This window comes from Perca fluviatilis, chromosome 12 (genome assembly GCF_010015445.1).
Source record: "Perca fluviatilis chromosome 12, GENO_Pfluv_1.0, whole genome shotgun sequence".
In the NCBI taxonomy this organism is placed as follows: domain Eukaryota; kingdom Metazoa; phylum Chordata; class Actinopteri; order Perciformes; family Percidae; genus Perca; species Perca fluviatilis.
This window is the reverse complement of record NC_053123.1, coordinates 450,314-473,402: the sequence shown is the minus strand read 5'-3', so window position 1 is coordinate 473,402 and position 23,089 is coordinate 450,314. Positions and strand designations below refer to the sequence as shown.

The following is a 23,089-nucleotide window of genomic DNA, read 5'->3' as shown; positions in this document are numbered from 1 at the left end:
TATGAGTGTGCATCTGCGTGCACCTGCACTCTGTGTATGACTTCAGCCTGTCAAACTAAGTGCATACACAACACCAGAGAAGTGCAGGAATGTGGTATTCACCCAACCCCCCCACACACACACACACACACACACACACACCCCTTTCTGCACTGATCCATCTCTCCCTCTGCTTCCTTTACTCCCTAGAGATACTTTCCCACAGCCCAGCGAGCCTCAAAGACATCAGACATCTTTTATCAAAAGCCTCATGCCCCGGGGCATGCACGCAAGCACAAATCTTCAAATCTGTAAAGCAGATCACTCGTCTCCTCCGTTGAGTCCTTCTCGCGGCCTTTCTGTTCTAGTCTTTGTTTTGTCATTCTGTCAATGGTTATGTCAAATGACAAAATCTAACTGTATTTTGCTCAGCCTTGTCAAAATGCATCACTTCACGGGTTATGACCACCGTACTGAAACACCAGCAGGAATTACTTGACAGAACTTACCTCTCAGGGTTTTCCCTGCCATTACACAGCTTATATCGCCTTTCAAACCAAGCATGGTTTGTGCTGCCCTTGCCATTCACAGCACATTCACAGCACATTCACAGCGCACTTTGTCCCAAGTTCAACCAGGTAGATGCAGCGAACGCCGTTGTGGTGTGCCGCAAGCCACTGAAAACAATGGGGTTTAGAGCGCTGTGGTGCCGCTGCTGCATTTGGTCTAACGGTAGGTTTCCACACAGCGAAATTTCGCTTTGCTCTCATTGAGGTTGAATGGAGACGAAATTCGCCCTGATTGAGCGAGATGAGAGCGAATCGCCGAGGGGAGCGAAATAAAGTTGACGAAAGTTTAACTTTATTCAAATGAGGACCACTCGAGAACCAATCAGGTCCGCGTGTTTGTGTTTGGAGGCGGGAGTTACAAAAAAAGTCTGACCAAGATGGCGGAGGTCATCAGCGCAGTATCATGAAAATTTTGATGTGATTAAAATGTTTCTACACGAACATCGGTACTTCTATCAACACGAATTGTGTTTTATATGACACACAAACTTAATTAGGGCACATACACCACTAAATAGATCACTGTATATGTTAGTTTAAACACTCGAACTTTTCAGCTAGCCGACAGGCTAATCGCTAGCATGTTCGGACATTGGATTTCATTGTAGCCATTGTAGCTACTTGTGCATTTGTTTGATTACATGTTTTATTGGCAAACATTGACACTTGTAGCAACACGGATTGTTGTTTATATGTCACACGAACTTAAACAGGGCGAACACACACCACCAAATAGACCACTGGAGATAGTTTAAACACTCAAAATGATTCAGCTAGCCGACAGGTCACCCGCTAGCATGTTCGGACATTGCATTTCATTGTAAGCATAGCAAGGCAGCTAGGCTACATAGCCAGGTTACCAGAGCATTTATGAGCTAACATTTTACCGGTGGTTTGCTGCTGTGCATTTTTACCGCCCTGTCTTCTGACAGCCCGGGACATTTAAAAAATGTTGCGGTCTTGCGTGTTGTTTTCGCGACCACGCCCCCCGAGGCAAACTTTCGCTGGCCGAAATTCGCGAGGTGTTTCGCTGTGTGGAACCCTACCGTAAAGGGCCCTTTAGGGAGAGGAGAGAGGGAGGTGTCTGTGTCGGTGAACTAGCCGTAAGGTTATAGCTGTGAGCATAGCAGCGCAGTGTTTACAGTTTATCTGTCGGTAAATAAATGCTACAACTTCTCAAGGCCCAAGCCAAGTTCCTGTGTCTTGCTTGCTACCTGCTAGTTAAAGTGAAGGCAGTTAGCCACGGAGCTAACCAGTAATCTCTCCCTTGCTGCAACCGACAATCACCAAACCTTATGTAAATAATTGTGCGATGATGTCCCTGATATGCAGAGTGCATGTCGTCATCTGTACTTAACACACTATTATTTCAACTAGAGAAAAATTAACCTGTCATCTCCTATTTGTTCCTCACATTTCTGCTGCAGTGACCCACGAACACCTGAAGGAGCGCGCCCTGTTCAGCCTCCCCCCTCCACCGCCGGGGGCCAACCCCACAGAGTACTACCACCTGATGGCCAGTGCCAGCCAGCGGAGCCCGTACGGCGACCTGCTGATGCAGAGCAGTGCAGCAGCGGCGGCAGCTGCAGCGGCTGCAGCTCATCTACCGGATTACATCAGCCCCGTGGATGGTGAGGATCAAACAGTGTGTGCTTTGTTGCATTTTGACAGAAATGTAACTTAAGGTGTTTTACTACATATTACTACAGATGCACAGTCCAGCGTAACAGCACATTGGCAGTTAAAGCTTATTAATCATATCTTATTCCAGTTACAAATGTAACTTCATCCTTTCTGAATGCTTAGAAATCTGTGCACATCCATTATCCATCCATTTTACTCCTAGTAAAACGCAGCGTATTTGGGTTTCACTGGGAGACTCTGACTCCTGAAATTGACAGTCAGCAAGATTGTTTCACTATAAGACGTAACACTCTGTTGGGTCTTTGGCCTTTTGGCAACTTACTTAAAGGTAAAGTAAGTGATGTTAATCCAATACACTTTTTGTCAAATTCAGTGAATATCTCCTCACGGTCACCTAGCTTTCTATTTTCTGTGTGCGCTGAAAAAAAATCCGGTGTAATACACAGCCCTGGCTTTTGAAATGGAAAACAAACACAAAGGAGTGCACGAGCCACAAAACACTATTCCAGCCAATCGGCAACAGGCGGCGACAGTTGATGGAAGGGGCGTGGAAGAGGGGGGGGGAGGCAGCATTTGAATGTGCCGGCCTGTAGCTATCTGTCCGTGAATCTGGTGGGAGGGGGGGGGTTGTATTTGTTTGGCAGTTGAGTTCAATTATCAACAATCTTTGTGCAGAATCACTTACTGTACCTGTAAGGTATCAATGCTCAATAGTTACAGCTGATATGATTCGCAACGAGTGGTGGTGGTGATATTAAAAAGACAAACTCATCTGATTAACACAGAGCTGTGACACCCTTCACGCAAAAGGAGCTGGCAAACTTTTCAAGTGAAGCCTTTTTAACTGGCAATGGGGACGGTCATCGCTCACTTTTAGTGATTCACCCGCTACACCTGAAGTATTTGCACATTATCAAATACAGGGAGGAGGGCCAGAAGGTTCAAGAGATCCGTTAGCCTTGGAGCTTAGCAAATGTGGGTATTTTATAAACTTGGAACCAGATCCAAAAGAGAAGGGAATGCAACGCGTACTGAATCACCATCATGATACTGTATGTCAGTGGGATATTTTCATGTAAAAGTATTATTCATTATCTCTAATTAACTCCCATCCCAGTAATACTAAAGCACATGCATGCCTTTCATCCCCGGTACAAGAGTAACAGCAGATTTAACAGCCATCTTGCCCTTTGTTCTCAGCACCAAGCATGTTGATACCATCCTCTTATTCTTCCTCTAGAGGCTTTTTCACGCAAGAGTTCCCCACATCAAAGCCAGTGGAGCTTTTTAGACTTATATGTAGCATGGGGGCCGCAGCTAGTTGAGGGTTGAGGGTGCATAAACACTAAAAGCCCCAAGGCCAGGCGCTCGTAAAAACATGTGTTACTTTAGAGTCTCTCATTCTGATGGTGTTTCAGGTGTGTTTCTACTGTTACTATGGGTAACATCCTACAAAACAAATCCAGGGTAACTATTAAAAAAAATTGGCAGCATGAAGAGAATATGGCTGTGTGAGGCAAAGGAATGTTACCCTGAGACCTTTGTGTCTGCTCTCTGTGTCAGGCAGTTAAGGCAGAGATTAACCTCAGTGGGCTGCATGCGCTGTCCACTTAATGGCAGGGATGAGGCAGCTTAACACTCACACACACACATACACACAGTGGCGAACAAGAAAACCAACAGCCAGGCAAATGCTCACAAACTCATACACGTGTTTGCACACAAACTCACAGAGGCCAGCCTGTTCTTTCAAGCCAGTTAGAACCGCTGCCCTCTATCAAGATGACGGTCAGGCACCAGAACAGACGTTTGATTTCAGCAGCGAAACGCATCCAAGAAACCTTCAGACCTTATGAATGGGGAATAGAAAGAGCCCAGAGTGGAAAAAACTGTCCGTGAAAGTCAGCCTTTTCGATGCCTGATAATCAAATACTCCCCTTGGCACTGACGCCCGCCCTGCTCCAGGAGCACTCGCTCTTTCTTTCATCCACCAACCACCCACCCAGAAAAAGAAAACGGCCCCAGTGCTTTCACTGCTGCAGTGTCACACTCGTGACTGCATGACACTAATGCAGGCATCCACACGCACAGGTAGGAAAAGACAACAGAGAGAACAAAAGTGAATCAGATACGGGATCGTTTGGCAATTAATCTTTGAAACGGCCTCAATCACTTAGTCAAACACGGCGGTGCTGAAAGGGACCACCTCTCCTCCCTCCTCCTCCAACCACCTCAGTGACCGCTGCTGTGCTGCCTTGCCCACACTTGTTTGGCAAGGCTGTTTGCTCAAATAGCCACATAGCCCCCACCCCCACCTCTCTCCTTTCCAACCCAGTGTCCACACTTGATGCCACCATCCCGGCAGCTTTTATTTAGTGTTGGACCATGCTAGGAGTGATGTGGTCAGTTTTAGGCAACACTACCATTTTGGTGGTTCTTCCATTGCGGCCTCCAGACACAGGGCCCATATTGACCAAGGCGGCCAGCTAATGGTCATCGCGGGCAGCCTTGGCTTGAATCAAAGGCCTTATTTACTGCCAGAGCATGGGAGGAGGAGCGGTGGCAGAGGTGGCAAATATGTGCTTCATCCCTTACCGTTAGTTTTGGAAGGCAGGGCGGATAAAACCCATATTAAAAATCAATTTATGCACTAATATTTAGCAGACCCACCGCAAAAACTGGGAGCCCTCAGTGAACCCATAGTATGGCTTCTCACCCGCCTCCCCCTCCTGCCCCTGTTTGTCCTCTGGATAAGTGAATTGCGAGGCTGAACCAGGAAACACTGAATGCTGCTGTGCAGAATTGCCAGGGGGGGATTGACAGGGCTGCAGGTCTTACCATTCCACTTATGCGTTTTAGGATTTACTGTTGGGCACGCCTCAAGTCGGACACTTACACACAGGAATTTTTCAGTTATATGAAGGAGACATTTAAAAATCATGCCGTGATGAAGTGCCACAACTACAGGCCGCGCTGCAGACTTTGGGAAACTTCTTTTCATGTCCTCAGTTAAAACACAAAACCCACCCAGCAGAATGGTTGTTTGAGCCACGTGTGTCATCATGGTAAAACGTGGTCCTGGAGACAACTACTGTAGAGGGAAGTACCACAAAGCCAGTTATGAGTACTTTGCCAGGTGGTTATATGTCTGTGGACAGATTTTGTCACAGAGATAGTGTTGCAACCATGCAAGATGTGTCACGAAACGTTACATATGTGAAGTTGACACCTGTTTGAAGACAGAGTTGGAAAATGGGTGTGGTCCGAGCAAGGGTGCCGGATGTAAGGGGGTAGGAAATAGGGAAGGTGCCATCCAGTCACTGTTCCATTATTAATGTGACTACTATCACCACTGTTCATCACACCCGAGGTTTCTTCCCAAGAGGGAGTTTTTCCTCGCCACTGTCGCACTGCTTGCTCTTGAGGGAATTACTGGAACTGTTGGAAGTGGGAACGTACTCTTTGTAAAGTGTCTCGAGATAACTTATGTTATGATTTGATACTATAAATAAAATGCCATCCCATTTTAAGTTCCAGGCCCAATTTGGCGTCCAGGCTGATCCTATCGCAGTTTTTTTTTTTTTATTTGTTCCAAGCATGCCAACTTACTGTTCCACCTGACAACGACATCATTAGCCTTTCGCTTCACCGCTTCGACAATGGAACACATTATAGAGGAGGAATTTTGGTTTGAATACATTATTTAATCATACAATGTTAAATGGCCTCTAATTTAAACATGTGCCTCTTGATACCATTTGGGGCAAAGAAAATAACACTATAGGAGAATATGAGAGAGATGACTTTTATAGATGCCATTTATTTCTATCAGAGAAGTCATTCCACCATTTACCTGGACATATTTATATTTGGGTCTCTGAAACCAGATGGAAGAAAGACAGGGAAACAGTAATTCCAATGTGGGTGAAAAGACTTTCAAACATGGTAAGTGTTAGCATTGGTACACCACCACTACTGTAAGCACAAATAAAGTCACATTATGGTATTTTATATTGGGAGGCATTCAGAAGACGTTTGTATATGAGCGAGCAGATATGTAAGGGGTGGGTGGGCAGAGAAATATCAGAGAGAGTATCAGAGAAAAAGCAGCGGCCAAAGTAAATGTCTGCCATCCCGGGGAAAAAGATTTTAGTGTTGATGCAGCGGAGGGAGATAGATTTGTGTACTGATGTGGTGGTGAGGAGTGAGGGGGTTGGGGGTTGGGGGGGAGGTCCCCTCAGACTGCATATGCAAACACTTACTTATATGTTGCTTCATGAGCACATAGGTGAAAGTGTGTGCATAAACACACAGGCAAACACAACGGCAGCTTCGGGCTGGACACTGGGGGCTCATAGAGGATTCAGCACAAGCCCCCTCGCTAATAAAATTCACAGTGTTAGTATTAGTGAGATTTAGCAGGGAAAATAAACATTTTCCAAATCCAACTGGCCCGTGGGGTGGCGAGGCTGGCTGAAGATGTGGAGACCTGGGGCACTGCTGGCACCAACTCAAGTTGTGGTGGTGGTGTAGGGGGTAGACTTTGCTGAGGTCTGCCTCACCCTAGGCAAGGTCAGGGTGAACAAGCCAAAGATTATCCAGAGAAGCAAACTGTAGGACATAGAGTAGGGTTTCTGCTAGTCTATATCGACGACGTTTCATTTCCGGGATTGCTCCGGTGCCACCGGAAATTCCGCCAGATGTCCCTACTTTTCAGCCGCTCTCTTTGTGTTGGCGTTCTAAACTCCGGCTGATTTGTGAGGACTATGGTTAACTGCTCCTCAGATCTCTGCAGGGTAAATCCAGACAGCTAGCTAGACTATCTGTCCCAACGGAGTTTTCTGTTGCACGACCAAAACAACTTTTGAACGTAGACGTTCTGAGACTATTTTGCAGAGGCTATGTCATTGTGTCCTGCACTTAGCGATTATGATTGGTCTAAAGAAATGTTAATAAATCAGAGCATGTTTTTCTCCCATCCCGGAATGCTGTGTGGACTAGCCAGACCCTAGACTAGGTTTCTGCTTACATAACGATGTTGCATAGCTTGGAAGCCACTGTAATTTCTACCTTAACTATTGTTGATGACACGTTAACCAGTAGAATAAGAATCAGAATCAGAAATATTATTAAAAAATTATTTAATAGAAGCACTCTGGCTGCTGTTAACTTGACCTCGAGAGATCTCTTGGATTCTTCACCAGTGGTGTCTTTGTAAGGGGGTTTACCATGTTGGGGCTCCCTTGTCCCTCCCTATGTACACACAAACGTGTCTGCAAAACCTTACCATGCATGGCAGCTGAATTCGCAAAATATCACAAGATCATGCAAGAATCGCTGAAACTGATCACCTGCCAAGTATTTTTTGAAAGTGCCTTCCCTCACCCAAACAGTTTCCAATGACAATTCGCATTTTTACACGCCAAACACATTGGACTGACCTGCTGCTTGTCAAGAGAGCTTAAAACTGGTCAGAGCGGCATTGATTAACAAGATTTGAGTTTGCGGCAGCTGGTGTAATGTTATCAGCTTGCTAACATTACATCCATCACATCATCTTCCTCAGGAATAGTTTCTCCCTCTAGCTTGTGAATTTCATCACTGTCTCCACTCTCAGACAATGTAGTCGTTTTGACAAAGTTATGTGTGTGCACAACAAGCAGGTAGGCTACTAGTTTCATTCAGTCCATTTCACACCCCTGCACGGACCTTATGGGTTATGGAATGAGAGAAATTCTATGTTTTAGGGAAGTGCCTATGTTGCCTGCTAAGAGGTGGCCGTGTGCTCGGGGCCAGGATGACACTGAGAGCTAGCTGCTTCGGGGGATTAGCACAACCCTCCAATTAAAGTGTTTTCATTTTCCACAAAGCCATTTCAGTTAAAACAGCGCAGGCAAACGCTTAAAATAATCACACACATACACAGTCCTCACTCTCATCCTTTTTAATATGTATTTTTTTCTTTACTGTATCGATGTGCACTGGAGTGCCTGTAATTATGACTTTCTATATAAATCCAGATCCCACAATTACAACCAGCCCATGTTGCAGTCCCACACACTCCCATACACACACACATACACACACACACACACGCCATATTACCACATACTGCCGCGCCACCATGGCCTGTGCAACATCTGTTTTCTCACTCGCTGCCGGAACCTGCTCACCCTTTCAATTATAAGTGCCATCTATAAAACACTCCTTTACCAAGTGGTGAGAGTTGTGTGTGCACGTTTGTGTGAAATTTGTTCCAGGTAAAATTAGGTTACACCATTGGAACATGACTGTGCTAAACAAAACTAGCTTGTTTGCACCTTAGCTTTAGGAGAAGCAACATTATAGACAGTGAAGCTTTTGTTGCTGGAGGCGTTAAGAATTCCTCTGAGCTGAGGCTGATGTATGGATTGAGGGGGTGGTTTGACGATGGAGGTAGAGGGCGGTGTTTTGGGCACACTTCCCAGAAGGGTGAGGCAGGCGCCAGGCTACCAGGCCACCAGGCTGTGAGGCCTGTTTCCTGCTTTATAAAGGGGAATATTAATACACTTATCTCCCATTAAATCTGTTGGCGAGACAGCAAGCTCGCCTCACTGCAAAAACAGAAAAACCCTGCAGCCATGCATAGCTTATCAGAATGAACTCCTCATTCATGACAATCCATGGTCCCAAGTGGAGGATCGCCTGCCTCTCTACCCTCTATGTTTTTTTCTATCACTCCCCTCCCACCTCCCTCCTTTACTCCATCCCCTTTTCTTTATGTGATTAACCCTTGTTTATGTGATCCTGTTAAAATCAATCTAAAATAAAAACCATAACAGCTGGAGCAGTAATTTCTTTCGGAGCAGAAAGCTAATATAAGGCTTCTGTCTTTCGCATCATTACGCTGTACGCTCATGATGACGTCATCACGTTACGTGACCGTCCGGTGACACCATTTCTATTGGAGATGAAACTATCAAAAGACCTTTACACTCTACTCATTAAAATTATCATATCTCAAAAAGTAAAACATGTACATAGTTCAAATAACTTCTGTAATGTTAAGGAATATTTTGGTCGTGTTTTTACATTTACAATATGTTTTATTTGTTTAATTGGTAAAAGTTGATGCAAAAAAAAAAAAAGGTTTAAGACTTTTATTAATAATCATGTTTTTTTATTTAAATACCATTTTAACTTAGTTTGTACTGATTTTAGGGACATTAAACATTTGAAGATACTCCAAAAAAATGACATCACAATATTAAAAAATACCAATGTAGGCACTGGAGAACCGTTTCTATAGCAGAGTACAACGGGTTAACCAGAGATGACACATTTATTTATTTATTGGCCCGACTGTAAAGAGGCACATTCCTGAGGACCGTTTGTTGTTTTTGCCAACTCTTTCATACACGACACTATCATATCTACCACTCTTTTTTTATTTAGGCCCCCAACTACTGTCGTCTTCCGTGCCGGGGGCCTTTTAACTAAGTGCATATGCTTCTGCTTTACGACTTGCCACCTCCAAACATAATAGTTTTGGATCCTGGTTTATGGCTGTAGGTCTGGCGCGGTGATTATGGCGGTGCCTGGATTCATTTTGCTCGAGGGGTTTGTGAGTTCCACCAGCAAAGAGTCGGGGATTGACTACATATTGACAGCAGTGAAGTTGGCGTGTAGCAAATGTGTGCTTAGGTGAGTTGTGATGGGCCTATTAGGAGTTTCCTGCCTCTCGCGCCTCTGATGATGTCTGCTGTAAGACCTAATTACACGAGTGCACAAAGACACACATGCCAGTCCTGCTCTCCGTCCCCTCACACTGTGAAGCAGCACCTGTTGGTCCCAAGCAAGTGTGGGAGTGGGAGCTAGCTATGTACATGCCCCAGAAATGTAAAAGAAATAAATGCACTCGAATGATGGGCTCTCAGTATGTATGGAAAAACAAATAGCCTTCTCTTTAAGTTCATGGGAAAGTAATCTCCCCCGTCATTTTCTTGTGATTTTTTTTCAATGTGAAAAAGAAAATAGTGCAACAGCCAGGTCTAGCGGAAGGCCATGAACCCACCTTTGTGAGTCAGCCTTGTTCTTTTTTTAATGGTATTCTGAGATCAATTTGTTTAAATTGCCTCCATTTAACTTCCCCAAGTACAGCGGTCTGAAAGAGATTGCTATCACAGTAATTACTGAGAATGATTGGGGGCGATTCATTATGCATAAGAGGATGCAAATGTTAAATAGGGGAGCTGTGTGTGTGTGTGTGTGTGTGTGTGTGTGTGTGTGTGTGTGTGTGTGTGTGTGTGTGTGTGTGTGTGTGTGTGTGTGTGTGTGTGTGTGTCTGAGAGATGCAAGAGATAGAGTGTAGCTTAGCGTGGCTGTGACCTGGACTACAATGCTCAGGGCTGAATGTTCCTTCTAACATGGTCCAGCGTAACTGCTGGTTTCTTTTCAATTCAATTCAATTCAATTTTATTTATAGTATCAAATCATAACATAAGTTATCTCGAGACACTTTACAGATAGAGTAGGTCTAGACCACACTCTATAATTTACAAAGCCCCAACAATTCCAACAATTCCAGTAATTCCCTCAAGAGCAAGCAGTGCGACAGTGGCGAGGAAAAACTCCCTCTTGGGAAGAAACCTCGGACAGATCCAGGCTCTTGGTAGGCGGTGTCTGACGAGCCGGTTGGGGGTGTGATGAACAGTTTCTTTTGAGGGCAGGCAGAGATTTAGTGGAAGTACGAGGTATTTACACATTAGTTCTCTTGTCTGTTGACTGTGAGCCACGAAAGTTGGGTCCACAAAGTTCTTAATACTGCACGTTAGACATCATATAAATTTTTTGGCAAGCGGTTGATTTCCCGTACCGTCTTCCATTGAGATAGCAATGCTAAAACGTCTGACGTTGTCTCCGTTGTGTATCTGTGTGTTTGTGTCCAGTGTCACGTTTCTCCAGCCCACGGCTGACACCGCGACTGAGCAGGAAGAGGGCACTGTCTATCTCCCCGCTGTCAGATGCCAGCATTGATCTGCAGACCATGATCCGCACCTCACCCAACTCTCTGGTGGCCTACATAAACAACTCCCGCTCCAGCTCAGCCGCCAGCAGCTCCTATGGACACCTATCCGTTGGAGGGATCAGGTAGTTAGACACTGCACAAGCACACATATCAAGCAACTACAACACGCATATATATATTTATATATATATATATATATATATATATATATATATATATATATATATATATATATATATATATATATATACACATTGGGGTGGCAGTAGCTCAGTCCATAGGAAGTTGGGTTGTAGTGTGGACTGGTAGCTGGAGAGATGCCAGTTCACCTCCTGGGCACTGCCAAGGTGCTCTTGAGCAAGGCACCGTACCCCCTCCCCCCAACCGCTCAAGGCGCTGGTCCAGCACTGGCAGCCCACCCACTCTGACATCTCTGCATTTGCACATGTGTGTGTGTATTTCAGGCCTGTGTGTAGTGATTTCTAACAAACAGAGTGTAAAATTGTAATTTCCCCACTGGGGATCAATAAAAAAAACTATAAATTAAATAAAAAATGTACAGGCATTGAGCATATTGTGCTGACTGATTTTATTTAAAATTCCTAGAATGCTAGTTTCAATAGCTGTCTTTTACTGGAATCCAATGATGCAGATTTACCACTGACAATAATTGATAGTACTTTAAAAAGTGATACTTTTTTCAAGTGCTACCCTTTTTGTATCCTACTGTATCCCATACCTGTCAAGTATCCCGTTTTGGCCGGGAAAGTCCCGTATTTTACTCTTCTTTCCCGCCATCCTCCCGTATTAGTATTTTCCCGTAAATCTCCCGTATTTTAACCTGCGTTATTAAAAAATAATAATACCCCGGGCCCGAGCGGAGCAAAAAAGAGAAAAAAAACAGAGCTTAAGCAATAAGCAAAACTTCTGAAGACTTTACTATGCATTCCCCATAGCAATGCACGTTGAGAAAGGGTGTTTAGCATGGTACGAAAGATTGTTACAGAGAATAGGATGACGATAGACCACAGAACTGTTTGCGCTCTACTCTCATGTAAAATGAACCACTCTGGCCCAGCCCACAAATACACTCCTTCCAAAACAGTCTTAAAGAATGCAAAGTCTGCAACAAATTTGTACAATAACTCAATAAAGAAAAGTTATGTGAAATTAAAAGAAAAACTGTAAAAGAAAAGCAATATGAAATGAAAAGAATGTGTGGAATGAAAATAAAATGTAAATGTAAAGACAAGCATAAATTGTAAATGTTTTCAGCATTCTGCATCAAGTGGTGATTTTAGCTTTCTTGTACACCTGTCTTAAAATGTAAGGAGCTTGGTTGGGGTGGTGGGACTGCTCGAGGTGGGCACCGGAAAATTTCCCTTATTTTCAAATCCAAAACTTGACAGGTATGATATCCAGTGAAGCCAAACCTTTAAGGGACTGTCACATTTGAACCGGCTTGTGAATTTTGACTTTTGAAATTTGTTTTCAGCTGTCGGTTGGATTTAAAAAATGTGAACCTTGAGCTGCAAATTTTTCAGGTGCTTGACGCATTGCATTTGTTGAAATAAAACCAGTGACAAAATGCTGTTTTTCTGTGTCCCATTTCCCTTTTTTATAAAATTTAGCAGCCTTGTTGTCAGTAGTTACAGTATACAAGAATAGATGTTATATGCTTTACAAATGTTGTCTTCTTCCTCTGTGCTACAAGAGCTCCATTGTTGTCCAAAAAACTATTACAAACACATAAATCATCCCCACTGGGTAACATACAGTATATCTTTACCAAAACCATTGGCATTGAGTTATGCTCACAAACACCATCCTGCTGCTGCAAATACTCACTATTGCTCCAAATGTGTATTAATCCGTTGCTTAAAATAGTCCCCAACAAATGCGCAATTTACTCCTGTTTGAGTCATGTTTACTAAAAAAACCACAGTGCCCAGCTGTTTTGGGACATTGCTCAGATTTACTTCAGTAAAAACACAGACGAGGTAGGAGAGTCAGAAAGCACTGAGAAGACGGACTAATGCTTTGTTGGTTTTGGTCTTTTCATGGGTTTTGTAAACAATGATGGAACTATCGAATAAGGCCAGCCTCATCTACTACTCCCAAAATCAACTGATACATTCCCAAATTATGAAACCCTATCCTGTCAGCACAACAATGTCATTTTACCACATTAGCATGACAACTGTTACGATAGCAGCTTACACTGCTATGTGATACTAAGTGCAGATCTAGATCCAATTAGCATCCTAGTACCCTAGCACACTATTGTACTAGCTTACCCACCATCCCTTGGCAGTGAGGATGAGGCAAACACAGGACATGTTGGTGCAAATTAGTTGGAATTCATTGAAATGATTCTAGTGTGGGTTTAGAATTTGAATATTAGCCCTTGGACAAAAGTCTCCATTCCTACTTTCCTTGACATAACTTCTTTCCTCTCCCTTCGTGCTCAGCCCCTCGTTCAGCTTCCCTCATCCCATCAACCCGGTGGCATACCAGCAGCTGTTGTCCCAGCAGAGGAGTCTCAACGCCTTCGGCCACACACCTCCTCTCATTCAACCATCGGCGTCCTCCTTCTCTGCTCGCCAACACCCCCTCCCTGCTTCACCTATGTCCACCTCCCACAACAGCTCCAACTCTGAGGCAAACCAGGTAGGAATGGGAGCATTCATACCTTGAATATTACACTTTCTATATTAATATTATGTGCACAGATTCAAGGGCATATACACTTTCTCTTTCAATCTTTCCTACCTTACACTCACCTTCACATCATATGGATGTGTAATGTGTAGGATTGATTGATCCATCCATCCATCTTCAGCAGGAATAGGCATTCTCAAATCATTTCTGCTACCAAAACAGATGATTTTTCTTACTTTCATGTAATGCATCTGGGGGAGAGAGAGAGAGTTAGGCCATTGACTAACTAGACATGTTTAAAGCGGAGATGTGGACAGTGATTCAGTAGTCTTGACGGTCTGGGCTAAGTTTGGCATGGAAAACAGTGAGACAAAACAATGGAGAAAAATATTATTGATTGTTGATGGACAAGACCCAAAACTGGCCCATATTAAAGGTGAAAATTAGACATTTTCTGCATTTAAAAATGCCCATCGCAAGCTCACAGAGCAAAAAGCTGAAAGCTTTAAAATCAAATTTTTTAAACAAATAGTCCTAAACCAGGAACCAACATGTTAGGCATGTTGTGCTTTATACATGACTTACATAATCAATTAATGAGCAAATTCTGATGTCGATCAACTTATCAACGTTTTTTCAGAATTGAGGATAAAGGCTGGACTGTACATGTAGCAAAGTTACAAGTTGTCATGAATGAAGAATTTTTTGTGAATTGTCTCAGGGCAGAAATATGCAGGAGGCCTCCCATGTTCCATCTGTCTTCCTTCCTACTGTCTCCTCGGTCTGTCTTTATCAGCCCACTGTATACAGCACAGCATAATGTAATGTAAACTTCCCACTCAGTGAATCACTCCACCTCACACTGCTATCAGCTGCCTCCCGCCCTGTTTCAGCACACTGTCTATTGACACATTCTAAGAGTATCCATGTATCCAAGAGTATATATTTGCAACTTTTTGCGTATACGCACACACACACACACACACACAAACAGGACACACACACAAACAGGACACACCCCCATTCACACACATGCACAAACACACTCTCCGCTTCATTTCAGCAGTGATCAGAACCATATTTCCCCTCTTAGTTTCCAGCCAACTGAATGAATCATCGAGGCCCCCACAAATCCTGAACTGCACTGTAGCGTCTGGGTGGGATTAGGAGACCCCCCTCTAATATTGGACCCCCTCCAGTGAACCTCAATACACACACACACACACACACATCAATGTCATGTATCAGCTGCTTAACATTTAATATCTTTCCTTTGTTTTGGTCTTCATTAGAGCTTTGTCAGGCCTTGTGTGTCTTTCTGTCGTCTTAAAAAATCTGTTGGCAGATCAAAGCCCCCCCCAGCCTCCCAACCCTGCCGCCTTCCCCCCTCCGTACAGAGGGCAATAACTCCTCTTCTTTCATATTTCCTTGTGGCTTTTGGCGATCGTAGAGCAGTCTAAACTGTTTAGTCTCGGCGGCGGGTCAGAGTCTGACTTATGGGCCGCGGTGCCTGGTGCAACAAGGACTCCACACAACTCTTTGCAGCCGACTGTCGAGTCAAAAACAATTGCGTGGTATCACCTTGACTTTCTTATCTCTTTCCCTCCGTCGCTCTGTGTGGTGACTGTGTGGAATGTGCTGGTTTAATAAATTGAATGGGTGGTTAAATGAATAGGAGAATGAGTGGGAGCGCTAATGGATGGATGGGAGTGTAGATATGTGTTAGGATTAATGGAATTATTCATTGATATGGTATGAATGAGTGGGTCGTTGGGTCAGTGGATGGATGTTTGAATAAATGGAGACGTTTTTGGTTTCCTATATTACTATATTGGTTTACTATATTATTCTGCCTCCTTTTCTGCTTCAAGATGTCATTCAGAAAATCATATCCGCTACAGTAAAAAAAAAAACCTGTCTCTTTTCTCATCTGTCCTTCAGAATGCCAGTGGAGACCCCGCAGTCAGTAGCACAGTCAACCCATTGATCACCAAGAGGTCAAAGGTTAAGACGGAAGCAGAGGGTTCGCTGCCCATCTCACCATCCTCTCATGTAAGACAATTAAAAGAAAATAGTGGAAATAAGTAAAGAATCTGAAGTCCTGAAGAAAAAGAAAAAATGCCACATTAGATAGGATTTTTTTCAAGTTGCACTACACATTCCAGACCATTGCTTTCCTTTTTCTTGAAGAATTTACTTTTTGGATCTGCAATGACCTTAAGAAAATATTAAACAACTGCATGGATTGTTTTTTTGTGCCTCTATCACAGCTTCAGCTTCTTACAGTGGACAAATAGTCCCCACTTTACCTGCAGTTGCACATGTGCCTCCTATTATAGGTAGTGAATAAAAATGCAGCTTTAATCAATGACGAGAGGTGTGTCATGCATTGAGATCAAGCAACAACTCATTAGGATTAAGAAACAGATAAGATTAGAGAGATGCAAAGCAGTACAGACCATATTGACCACAGATTCAGGTAAAAGATGTACAGTACTCTGTGTGTGCATGCTTTTATTCTAGTCATTTACAGTATACACATTAATGGATACACACATACACATGTACAGTACTGTTTGTTAGCCCCCTTTCTGACAAAGTGCTGTCCCCTTTCTCCAGGACCACTGTGGGGGGGTCTTGGACCTGAGTGAGGATCTGGATAAAGATGAGTGCAAACAGGAGCCTGAGGCCATATATGAGACCAACTGCCACTGGGAGGGCTGCAGCAAGGAGTATGACACCCAGGACCAACTTGTTCATGTGAGTGATAGGCGTACTATCCTAATGCTACTTATTGAAAGACAGCAACTGTAACTCTATTACAGCCTGGAGACTACAACACTGGAAATTCCACTGAGAAATAGAGCTGCAAAGATTATTTGATTCATCCACGGATTTAAAAGTTTTTGAAACCAAGGACTCCTTAACTGAAAGAGAGACAGAGCAGGGACCCCCTACTACATATATTGTATTAAAATTAAGTTGCAACTAACTTGTAGGGTGGCCTAAAGCCTAAATACATACCTTTTTAATGCATAGAATACTAAAGTATTAAAATAATTGTTGCCATGATTTTATGAATCATGTTTTAATGTTAAATATGCATGTGGCACAGTGAATCCTTAGGATGAACTGTGGATGGCTACCTTAGTGACTACCTTTATAGGTAGTATATTTATCTATAGGCCAGCCTATTTTTTTTCCACAAATAGGCTGATTTATATTTGCTAATGTAACATTCATGTTAACATTTTAGGTTTTTTTTTCATTTAACTTTCAAAAAAGTAATAATAATTTGGTGGGCCCCCCTTTAGTAACCCCTGTTGAAGATCTCTGGATTAATTATTAGTTGTCAATTATTATATTTATCGACTATTTTGATAATCGATTAATCGGTTTGACTCATTATATATGAAAAATAGTAAAAATCCAGCTTGTTAAATGTGAATATGTTCTAGTTTCTTCTCTCCTCTGTGACAGTAAACTGATATTGGGCTTTGGGAAACACTGATCCACATTTTTCACCATTTTCTGACATTTTAGAGACCAAACAACTAATCCATTAATCCAGAAAATACTCAACAGAGTAATGGACAATAAAAAAAGAAGTGTTAGTTTCAGCGTTCAGCGTACATGCGTATCCTTGGCTGTGGTGAAAGTAAATTCCAAACCGTGCCATCAGAAACACTGCACTGCATTTGTTGTGTAAAAAAGGGAAAAGTTCAAACAACTGCTGCTCATTAAATGCATGCTGATTGAGCCCGGTCAGAAAGCTGTCCCATAACTGATCCTTTCCTGTTGGGTTGACACACGCAACCCTAATGAGCCTGCCGGCTCTCGCCAAACTCAGGCCCAAGTCCTGCAGCTGTGCCCCTTGTCCCACCCCTAAACCCCTCAGCCCCATGACCCCTAACCCCAAAGCCCAGAGGGCCGGTCATAAATCCATCGTCATGCCAGAAGCTCTGGAGTTACGGAACCTCATGCTCCCCCCATTTCCAGGCCAACCTCTCTTTTTGCTTTCTACTTTCTGGCTGTCAGTCATCTCGGAGCAATGGTAGGAGGGGCATGTGTCAGGTCCACAGTGGGACGTGGTGGTAGACGGGCTGCTACGAGTCAGGACCAGAGTTACCTTTCAGAACTGTTGCCCGAACTCCAGCTCCCTAGCCACAAACTCTGTGAGAGCTCGCCAGGATTAGTGAGGAGGCTAGCAGAGGATCGGTGGGTCTGATGTTGGGTGTGGATAGACAATGTGAGGGCCAACACACTTCTTAAATCCTCACTGGACCATGAGGGTTTTTAAAGGCCTCTGCTTTCTGTCAACTTTATAAAAAACAACCAGAAACCCATGGTTGTAATAGTTGCTTTTTCTGCAAAAGCTCCTGACAGCATGTTCCTCAGCACAGCCCCGGTTTCATACAAGGTTAATAGCAGCTGAAAAAAACACACACCTGTGGAGTTTTCTGGCTTCTGATTAACCAAAGTAATTCTGTTTCAAGATCCCCAAAAATGATGGATTCACACTAGTGTGTAACCTGAAAATAGAGGCCTCCGCTTGTTTCCATTCCTCCTCCTTCACCCAAAATAGATCTCAGCAGAATGGTCAACCACTGAGCTTTTTCGCGGGCAGAGAAGTGGCCACATAATTGGAGCGTTGTGGGTCTGGATGTCCTCAGGAAATGAAGTGGTTCCTCTGGGTGTGTGGATTTGCGTGTGGTGCACGGGATAAGAGTTTGTAGGTGTGTCTGTTCAGAAACATTGTGTTTTTTTGTGTGTGTGCGTGTGTGTGTGCGAGCACAGTAAGTGTGTGTTTGTCTGCAATGTAAATCATTTGAGTTTTAAAAAACCTGATAAAGGTACTCTGGCATTCTCGAGCATGTCTACACAATGACTAGGGCTGGGACGATATTCTATTTTCCCGATTCGATTTTTTCACAATACATGGGTGTTGATTCGATTTGTATTGCAAGTTTCATTTATTATGATTCTTAGAAGTATTACGATTCTCTTTTTCTTTTAACAAAAACAAAAGTCGAATAACACACTTATAGGACAATATATCATGAGAAATTTCAAAAAATGTAATGCACATCACATTTATTTCATTTGTATAGAAGTAAATAACATGTATTTACTGCTTTCCGTTTGTTTTGCTGGAAATGGATATGATGCCGTTGGCAGTAGTGTATAAACTATACTACTACATCTTCTATCGGTTCTAGGGAAAAGAATCGATTTTAAAAATCGTCACAAAAAATCACAATACATACACCCCCCTACAATGTAGTAGGAGTAACTGACTTAAATATGATGAATTCCTACAAAGTGAAATTCATGCTGGAATTACGCTAAGATGTATACTTTTCATTGTAGATAGAACATTTAAAAACAATTAGGTTTGCAGTTATCTGAAACTACACTAGCTAATACAACATTTAAGTTTTAGCTTTGAACAGGAAACTTAGTTTAGTCCCTCACTGACTTCATGATCCATCAAAAGTCAGGAGAATGGGAGATAAATACGAGTCGGTCGCAAAATCCTCTTCCTGCTCACTTTTACTGGGAGCTGAGGAAGTTCCTCTTCCTTTAGAAACACACAGCCTTGAAAAAACAAGCTTTTGTAGTTTTTGTTTCCTGTTGACAGATGCATAATAACTGTCAGCCATAATGGATGGCACCGTCACTCACAATGTGTGTGTGTGTGTGTGTGTGTGTGTGTGTGTGTGTGTGTGTGTGTGTGTGTGTGTGTGTGTGTGTGTGTGTGTGTGCGTGTGTGCGTGTGCGTGTGTGCGTGTGTGCGTGCTTGCCCTTGCACCGTTGTGTGTGCTAGTACGGATGGTCCTTTCTGTCTGTCTTCTGGTGGGAAAAAGAGAAGAATTTGCTGACTCGTTTTTAGTAATATGGTGACACACAGGTGCTCACACACACACAGATGCTCAGGCACACACCCACTTGGTGTCTAGTTTTGACATTTATCTCAGTGTATGTTATGCTACATGTGGATGATTTACCTAAATGAAATTGTCTCCTCAGCACATAAACAACGACCACATCCACGGTGAGAAGAAGGAGTTTGTGTGTCGCTGGGAGGAGTGTTCACGGGAGCAGAAGCCCTTCAAGGCTCAGTACATGCTGGTGGTCCACATGAGGCGTCACACAGGGGAGAAGCCGCATAAATGCACGGTAAGAAGCCTGTACCCCTGTAAAACACTGGGGTGAACTGTGGGAACTTTACGGGTTATTTGGGCCAGTGGTTAAGAGCTATAAGTAACTAGCTAGTTAACTGACTGACTGAGTATAGGATCATCTGACTAACTGCTCACTGATTGGCTACTGCACTTAAAGGCTACTCCAGCAATTTAGTATTGCCTTTCCTTGAAATTTGGGGGACTTGCGAGAGACCGATGTTTAAAAGAGAATCTTCTAAATCAAAGCAGCAGAGGCCAAAATATCCTGACTTTTAGTCAAAAGTACTGGATCCTACATTTCCCATAATGCAACCATTTTTAGTTATAACCTGGCTACCAGAATGTCCATGTCTTTCAAACCCTACGCCCCCGAATTTGGAATGCAGGCTTTTGGTTATACATTTAATAGTCTTGCATTGGAGTAAGGTCTGGCTACACCACAGATGCATTCTGGGATAGCAAAAAAAACACTCTAGGTTGTTTGCATTTCTTTAAACCAATCCCAATCGTCCGGATGCAGCAATGGTGCCTCTGCAAAATAGTCTCGGGAAGGAACTTGTTTTGGTGGAACAGTTGTTGTTGCTTTTTATAAGTGCCGGGTCGTTAAGAACATGAGGTACACAGGATAGTTTGAAAAAAAAAACACCCATGCATTTAGGGTTAACTGACTGGTTAACTGGTTAACCATCTACTCAAACTAGAACTTACTCAGCCACCGTAGTCTCTACCCTACAACCCTTCCCTTTACCTCAAAAAAATAAAAATGCTCTTGTGCTTAGCACATGTGATATTTTCGATGTTGATAAATCATGAGGGTTTTATTGAAGGCTTCATTTGCTGTGTGAAGATCAAATTGAGGGCCTTTTTGCTTGGCTTCAAAGCTTGCTCACAGACTCTTGTGAATGCATTAAAACAGATGACTTGTGAAGGAGAGAGTGAAGAATGTGTAATATGTAATTAAAATCTGCAGACAAGTAGGGGTCCTTGGGTCCTTATTAAGACCAGGCTGTATATGCGTGCACTAATCCCACGTGCATCTTCTCATAACACTCCAACTCCCCTGTAGTCTTAACGGAGAATTTTCTGACTTTTATATCCAATGAGCTCGTCTCGTTTTATTCTCTTTTAATTTCAAAGCCAATTCCGTTCACATTGACTGCTCTAAAGGAATACCAAATTATAGCTTGTACAGTAAAAGTGAACACAAAGGCTAAACACAGACTTCTCTTTGTCTCAACAAAGCACTCCAGCCAGAGAGCTCCACCACACTTCACACTCAGTTTAGATATTTCGCATAATAGCCCTTTTTACAAAAGCGTAGCACTGCTTTGCTTTTGTGTGGCATGCCACAGTAGGTGGGCACAAGTCCAAGAGTAGATTACATTTGAAAAACTGAAACACACAGTTGTAATTTTTTTTTTTACCGGCTCTTTTCTCTACCCAGCTGCAGACAAAACAGCACAGCACTCAGGCAGTCTCACCGTGTATGTGTCTATCTCCATTTCTCTGCAGTTTGAGGGTTGCGCCAAAGCTTATTCTCGCCTGGAGAACCTCAAGACCCACCTCAGGTCCCACACCGGGGAGAAGCCGTATGTGTGTGAACATGAAGGCTGCAACAAGGCCTTCTCCAACGCCTCCGACCGGGCCAAGCACCAGAACCGCACACACTCTAATGAGGTACGCTCACGCACACACGCACACACATCCATCGACTGACTCACTAAGTGGGATTTCACGCATTTGAGCAAGGGCATAGATTTAGTTTCAACACACTTCATTTCCTGCACTCTGGTCAATTTTTATGTAACAATCTTTGGTGCAAATCTCTTTATTTGTGTCTCAATAACAAACAAATCAACAAATCTGTTAGAGAATGATACCTTGTTAAAGCTCCTGTTGTGTTCTTTAACCACCCAATGTAGCACAAGTAGACACTGTTCTTGTTTTTTTTTTACATGTTTTCAGACCCCTGAACAGTTATTTTTACCTCTATTTGGGGATTGGGTTGTCTTTCATATTTTTTGAGGGGGACAAATCTACCTCTTCTAAATATTGGAGGGGACTATCACCTGCATCCCCCACCCTCGAAATCTACGCCTATGCATTTGAGCCACCATCAGCTTAGTGTTTAATATCTTTGAGTTGTGGACATACTGTAACAAGACATTTGAGGACGTCATCTTGGGTTTTGGAAAACACTGATCCACTGATTGACATTTTATAGACCAAACAACTAATCGATTAATCAAGAAAATAATCGGCAGATTAATTGACTATGAAAATAATCGTTAGTTGCAGCCCTAGTGCAAATTGGACAATTTTTTGGTTTCATGTTGGTTCATGAAACCAAAAAATTGTCCGTCTTGGTTTTTTCTCAAAGGAAAACACAGTAATATACAGAATATGTATGTTGTAGCAGACCCAAAAAATGCAATTTTATTTCAGTTGGAAATTTAACTAAATCCCTCTTGGCAGAAACCATATGTGTGTAAGATCCCGGGCTGCACCAAGCGCTACACAGACCCCAGCTCTCTCAGGAAGCATGTTAAAACAGTCCACGGACCCGAAGCCCACGTCACCAAGAAACAACGAAGCGACGCACCTCCGAGACAGCAGCCACCCAAAGGCAACGGGGAGAATGAGGCCAATTCCAAGCTGGGTGCGAGAAACATGGATGGCAAGATTGAGGCCAACAGCAGCTCTAGAGGAGTGGAGGACTGCCTACAAGTCAAATCTATCAAGACCGAGAACTCTATGGTGGGTCCTCATCACATACATTCAAAAAACATCATCCCATACAAACCTCCTTTATAGTTTATAAAAATATTTGGGTGCAGGAAATAGATTTTTCATTCAAACTCTGGAGTTTGATTGACTGCATTTTGAAGGAAATTAGATTAGATAGACTTAATTGATCCCAAATTGGGAAATGTCAGTGCTAAAGCAGCCACACAGCACACATGCAGAATATACAAGAAATAATAAATAGGTGGTGAATAAAAATGTACAACTACTTAAATAGTATTCATAAAGATGTAAGTAAA

The 23,089-nt window shown here is 43.0% G+C and overlaps 1 protein-coding gene across 1 annotated transcript in view; it reads left to right on the top strand.

Moving 5' to 3' along the window:
* The window catches only part of gli2a (GLI family zinc finger 2a), a 106,964-nt gene that overhangs the window by 77,574 nt on the left and 6,301 nt on the right, over positions 1-23,089 (top strand). The window contains exons 5-12 of the mRNA XM_039818625.1: positions 1,976-2,179; positions 11,120-11,321; positions 13,671-13,869; positions 15,802-15,912; positions 16,480-16,620; positions 19,891-20,040; positions 21,558-21,722; positions 22,521-22,802. Of these exons, the coding sequence (XP_039674559.1) occupies positions 1,976-2,179; positions 11,120-11,321; positions 13,671-13,869; positions 15,802-15,912; positions 16,480-16,620; positions 19,891-20,040; positions 21,558-21,722; positions 22,521-22,802 (1,454 nt within the window). The remainder of the gene's footprint in view (positions 1-1,975; positions 2,180-11,119; positions 11,322-13,670; positions 13,870-15,801; positions 15,913-16,479; positions 16,621-19,890; positions 20,041-21,557; positions 21,723-22,520; positions 22,803-23,089) is intronic.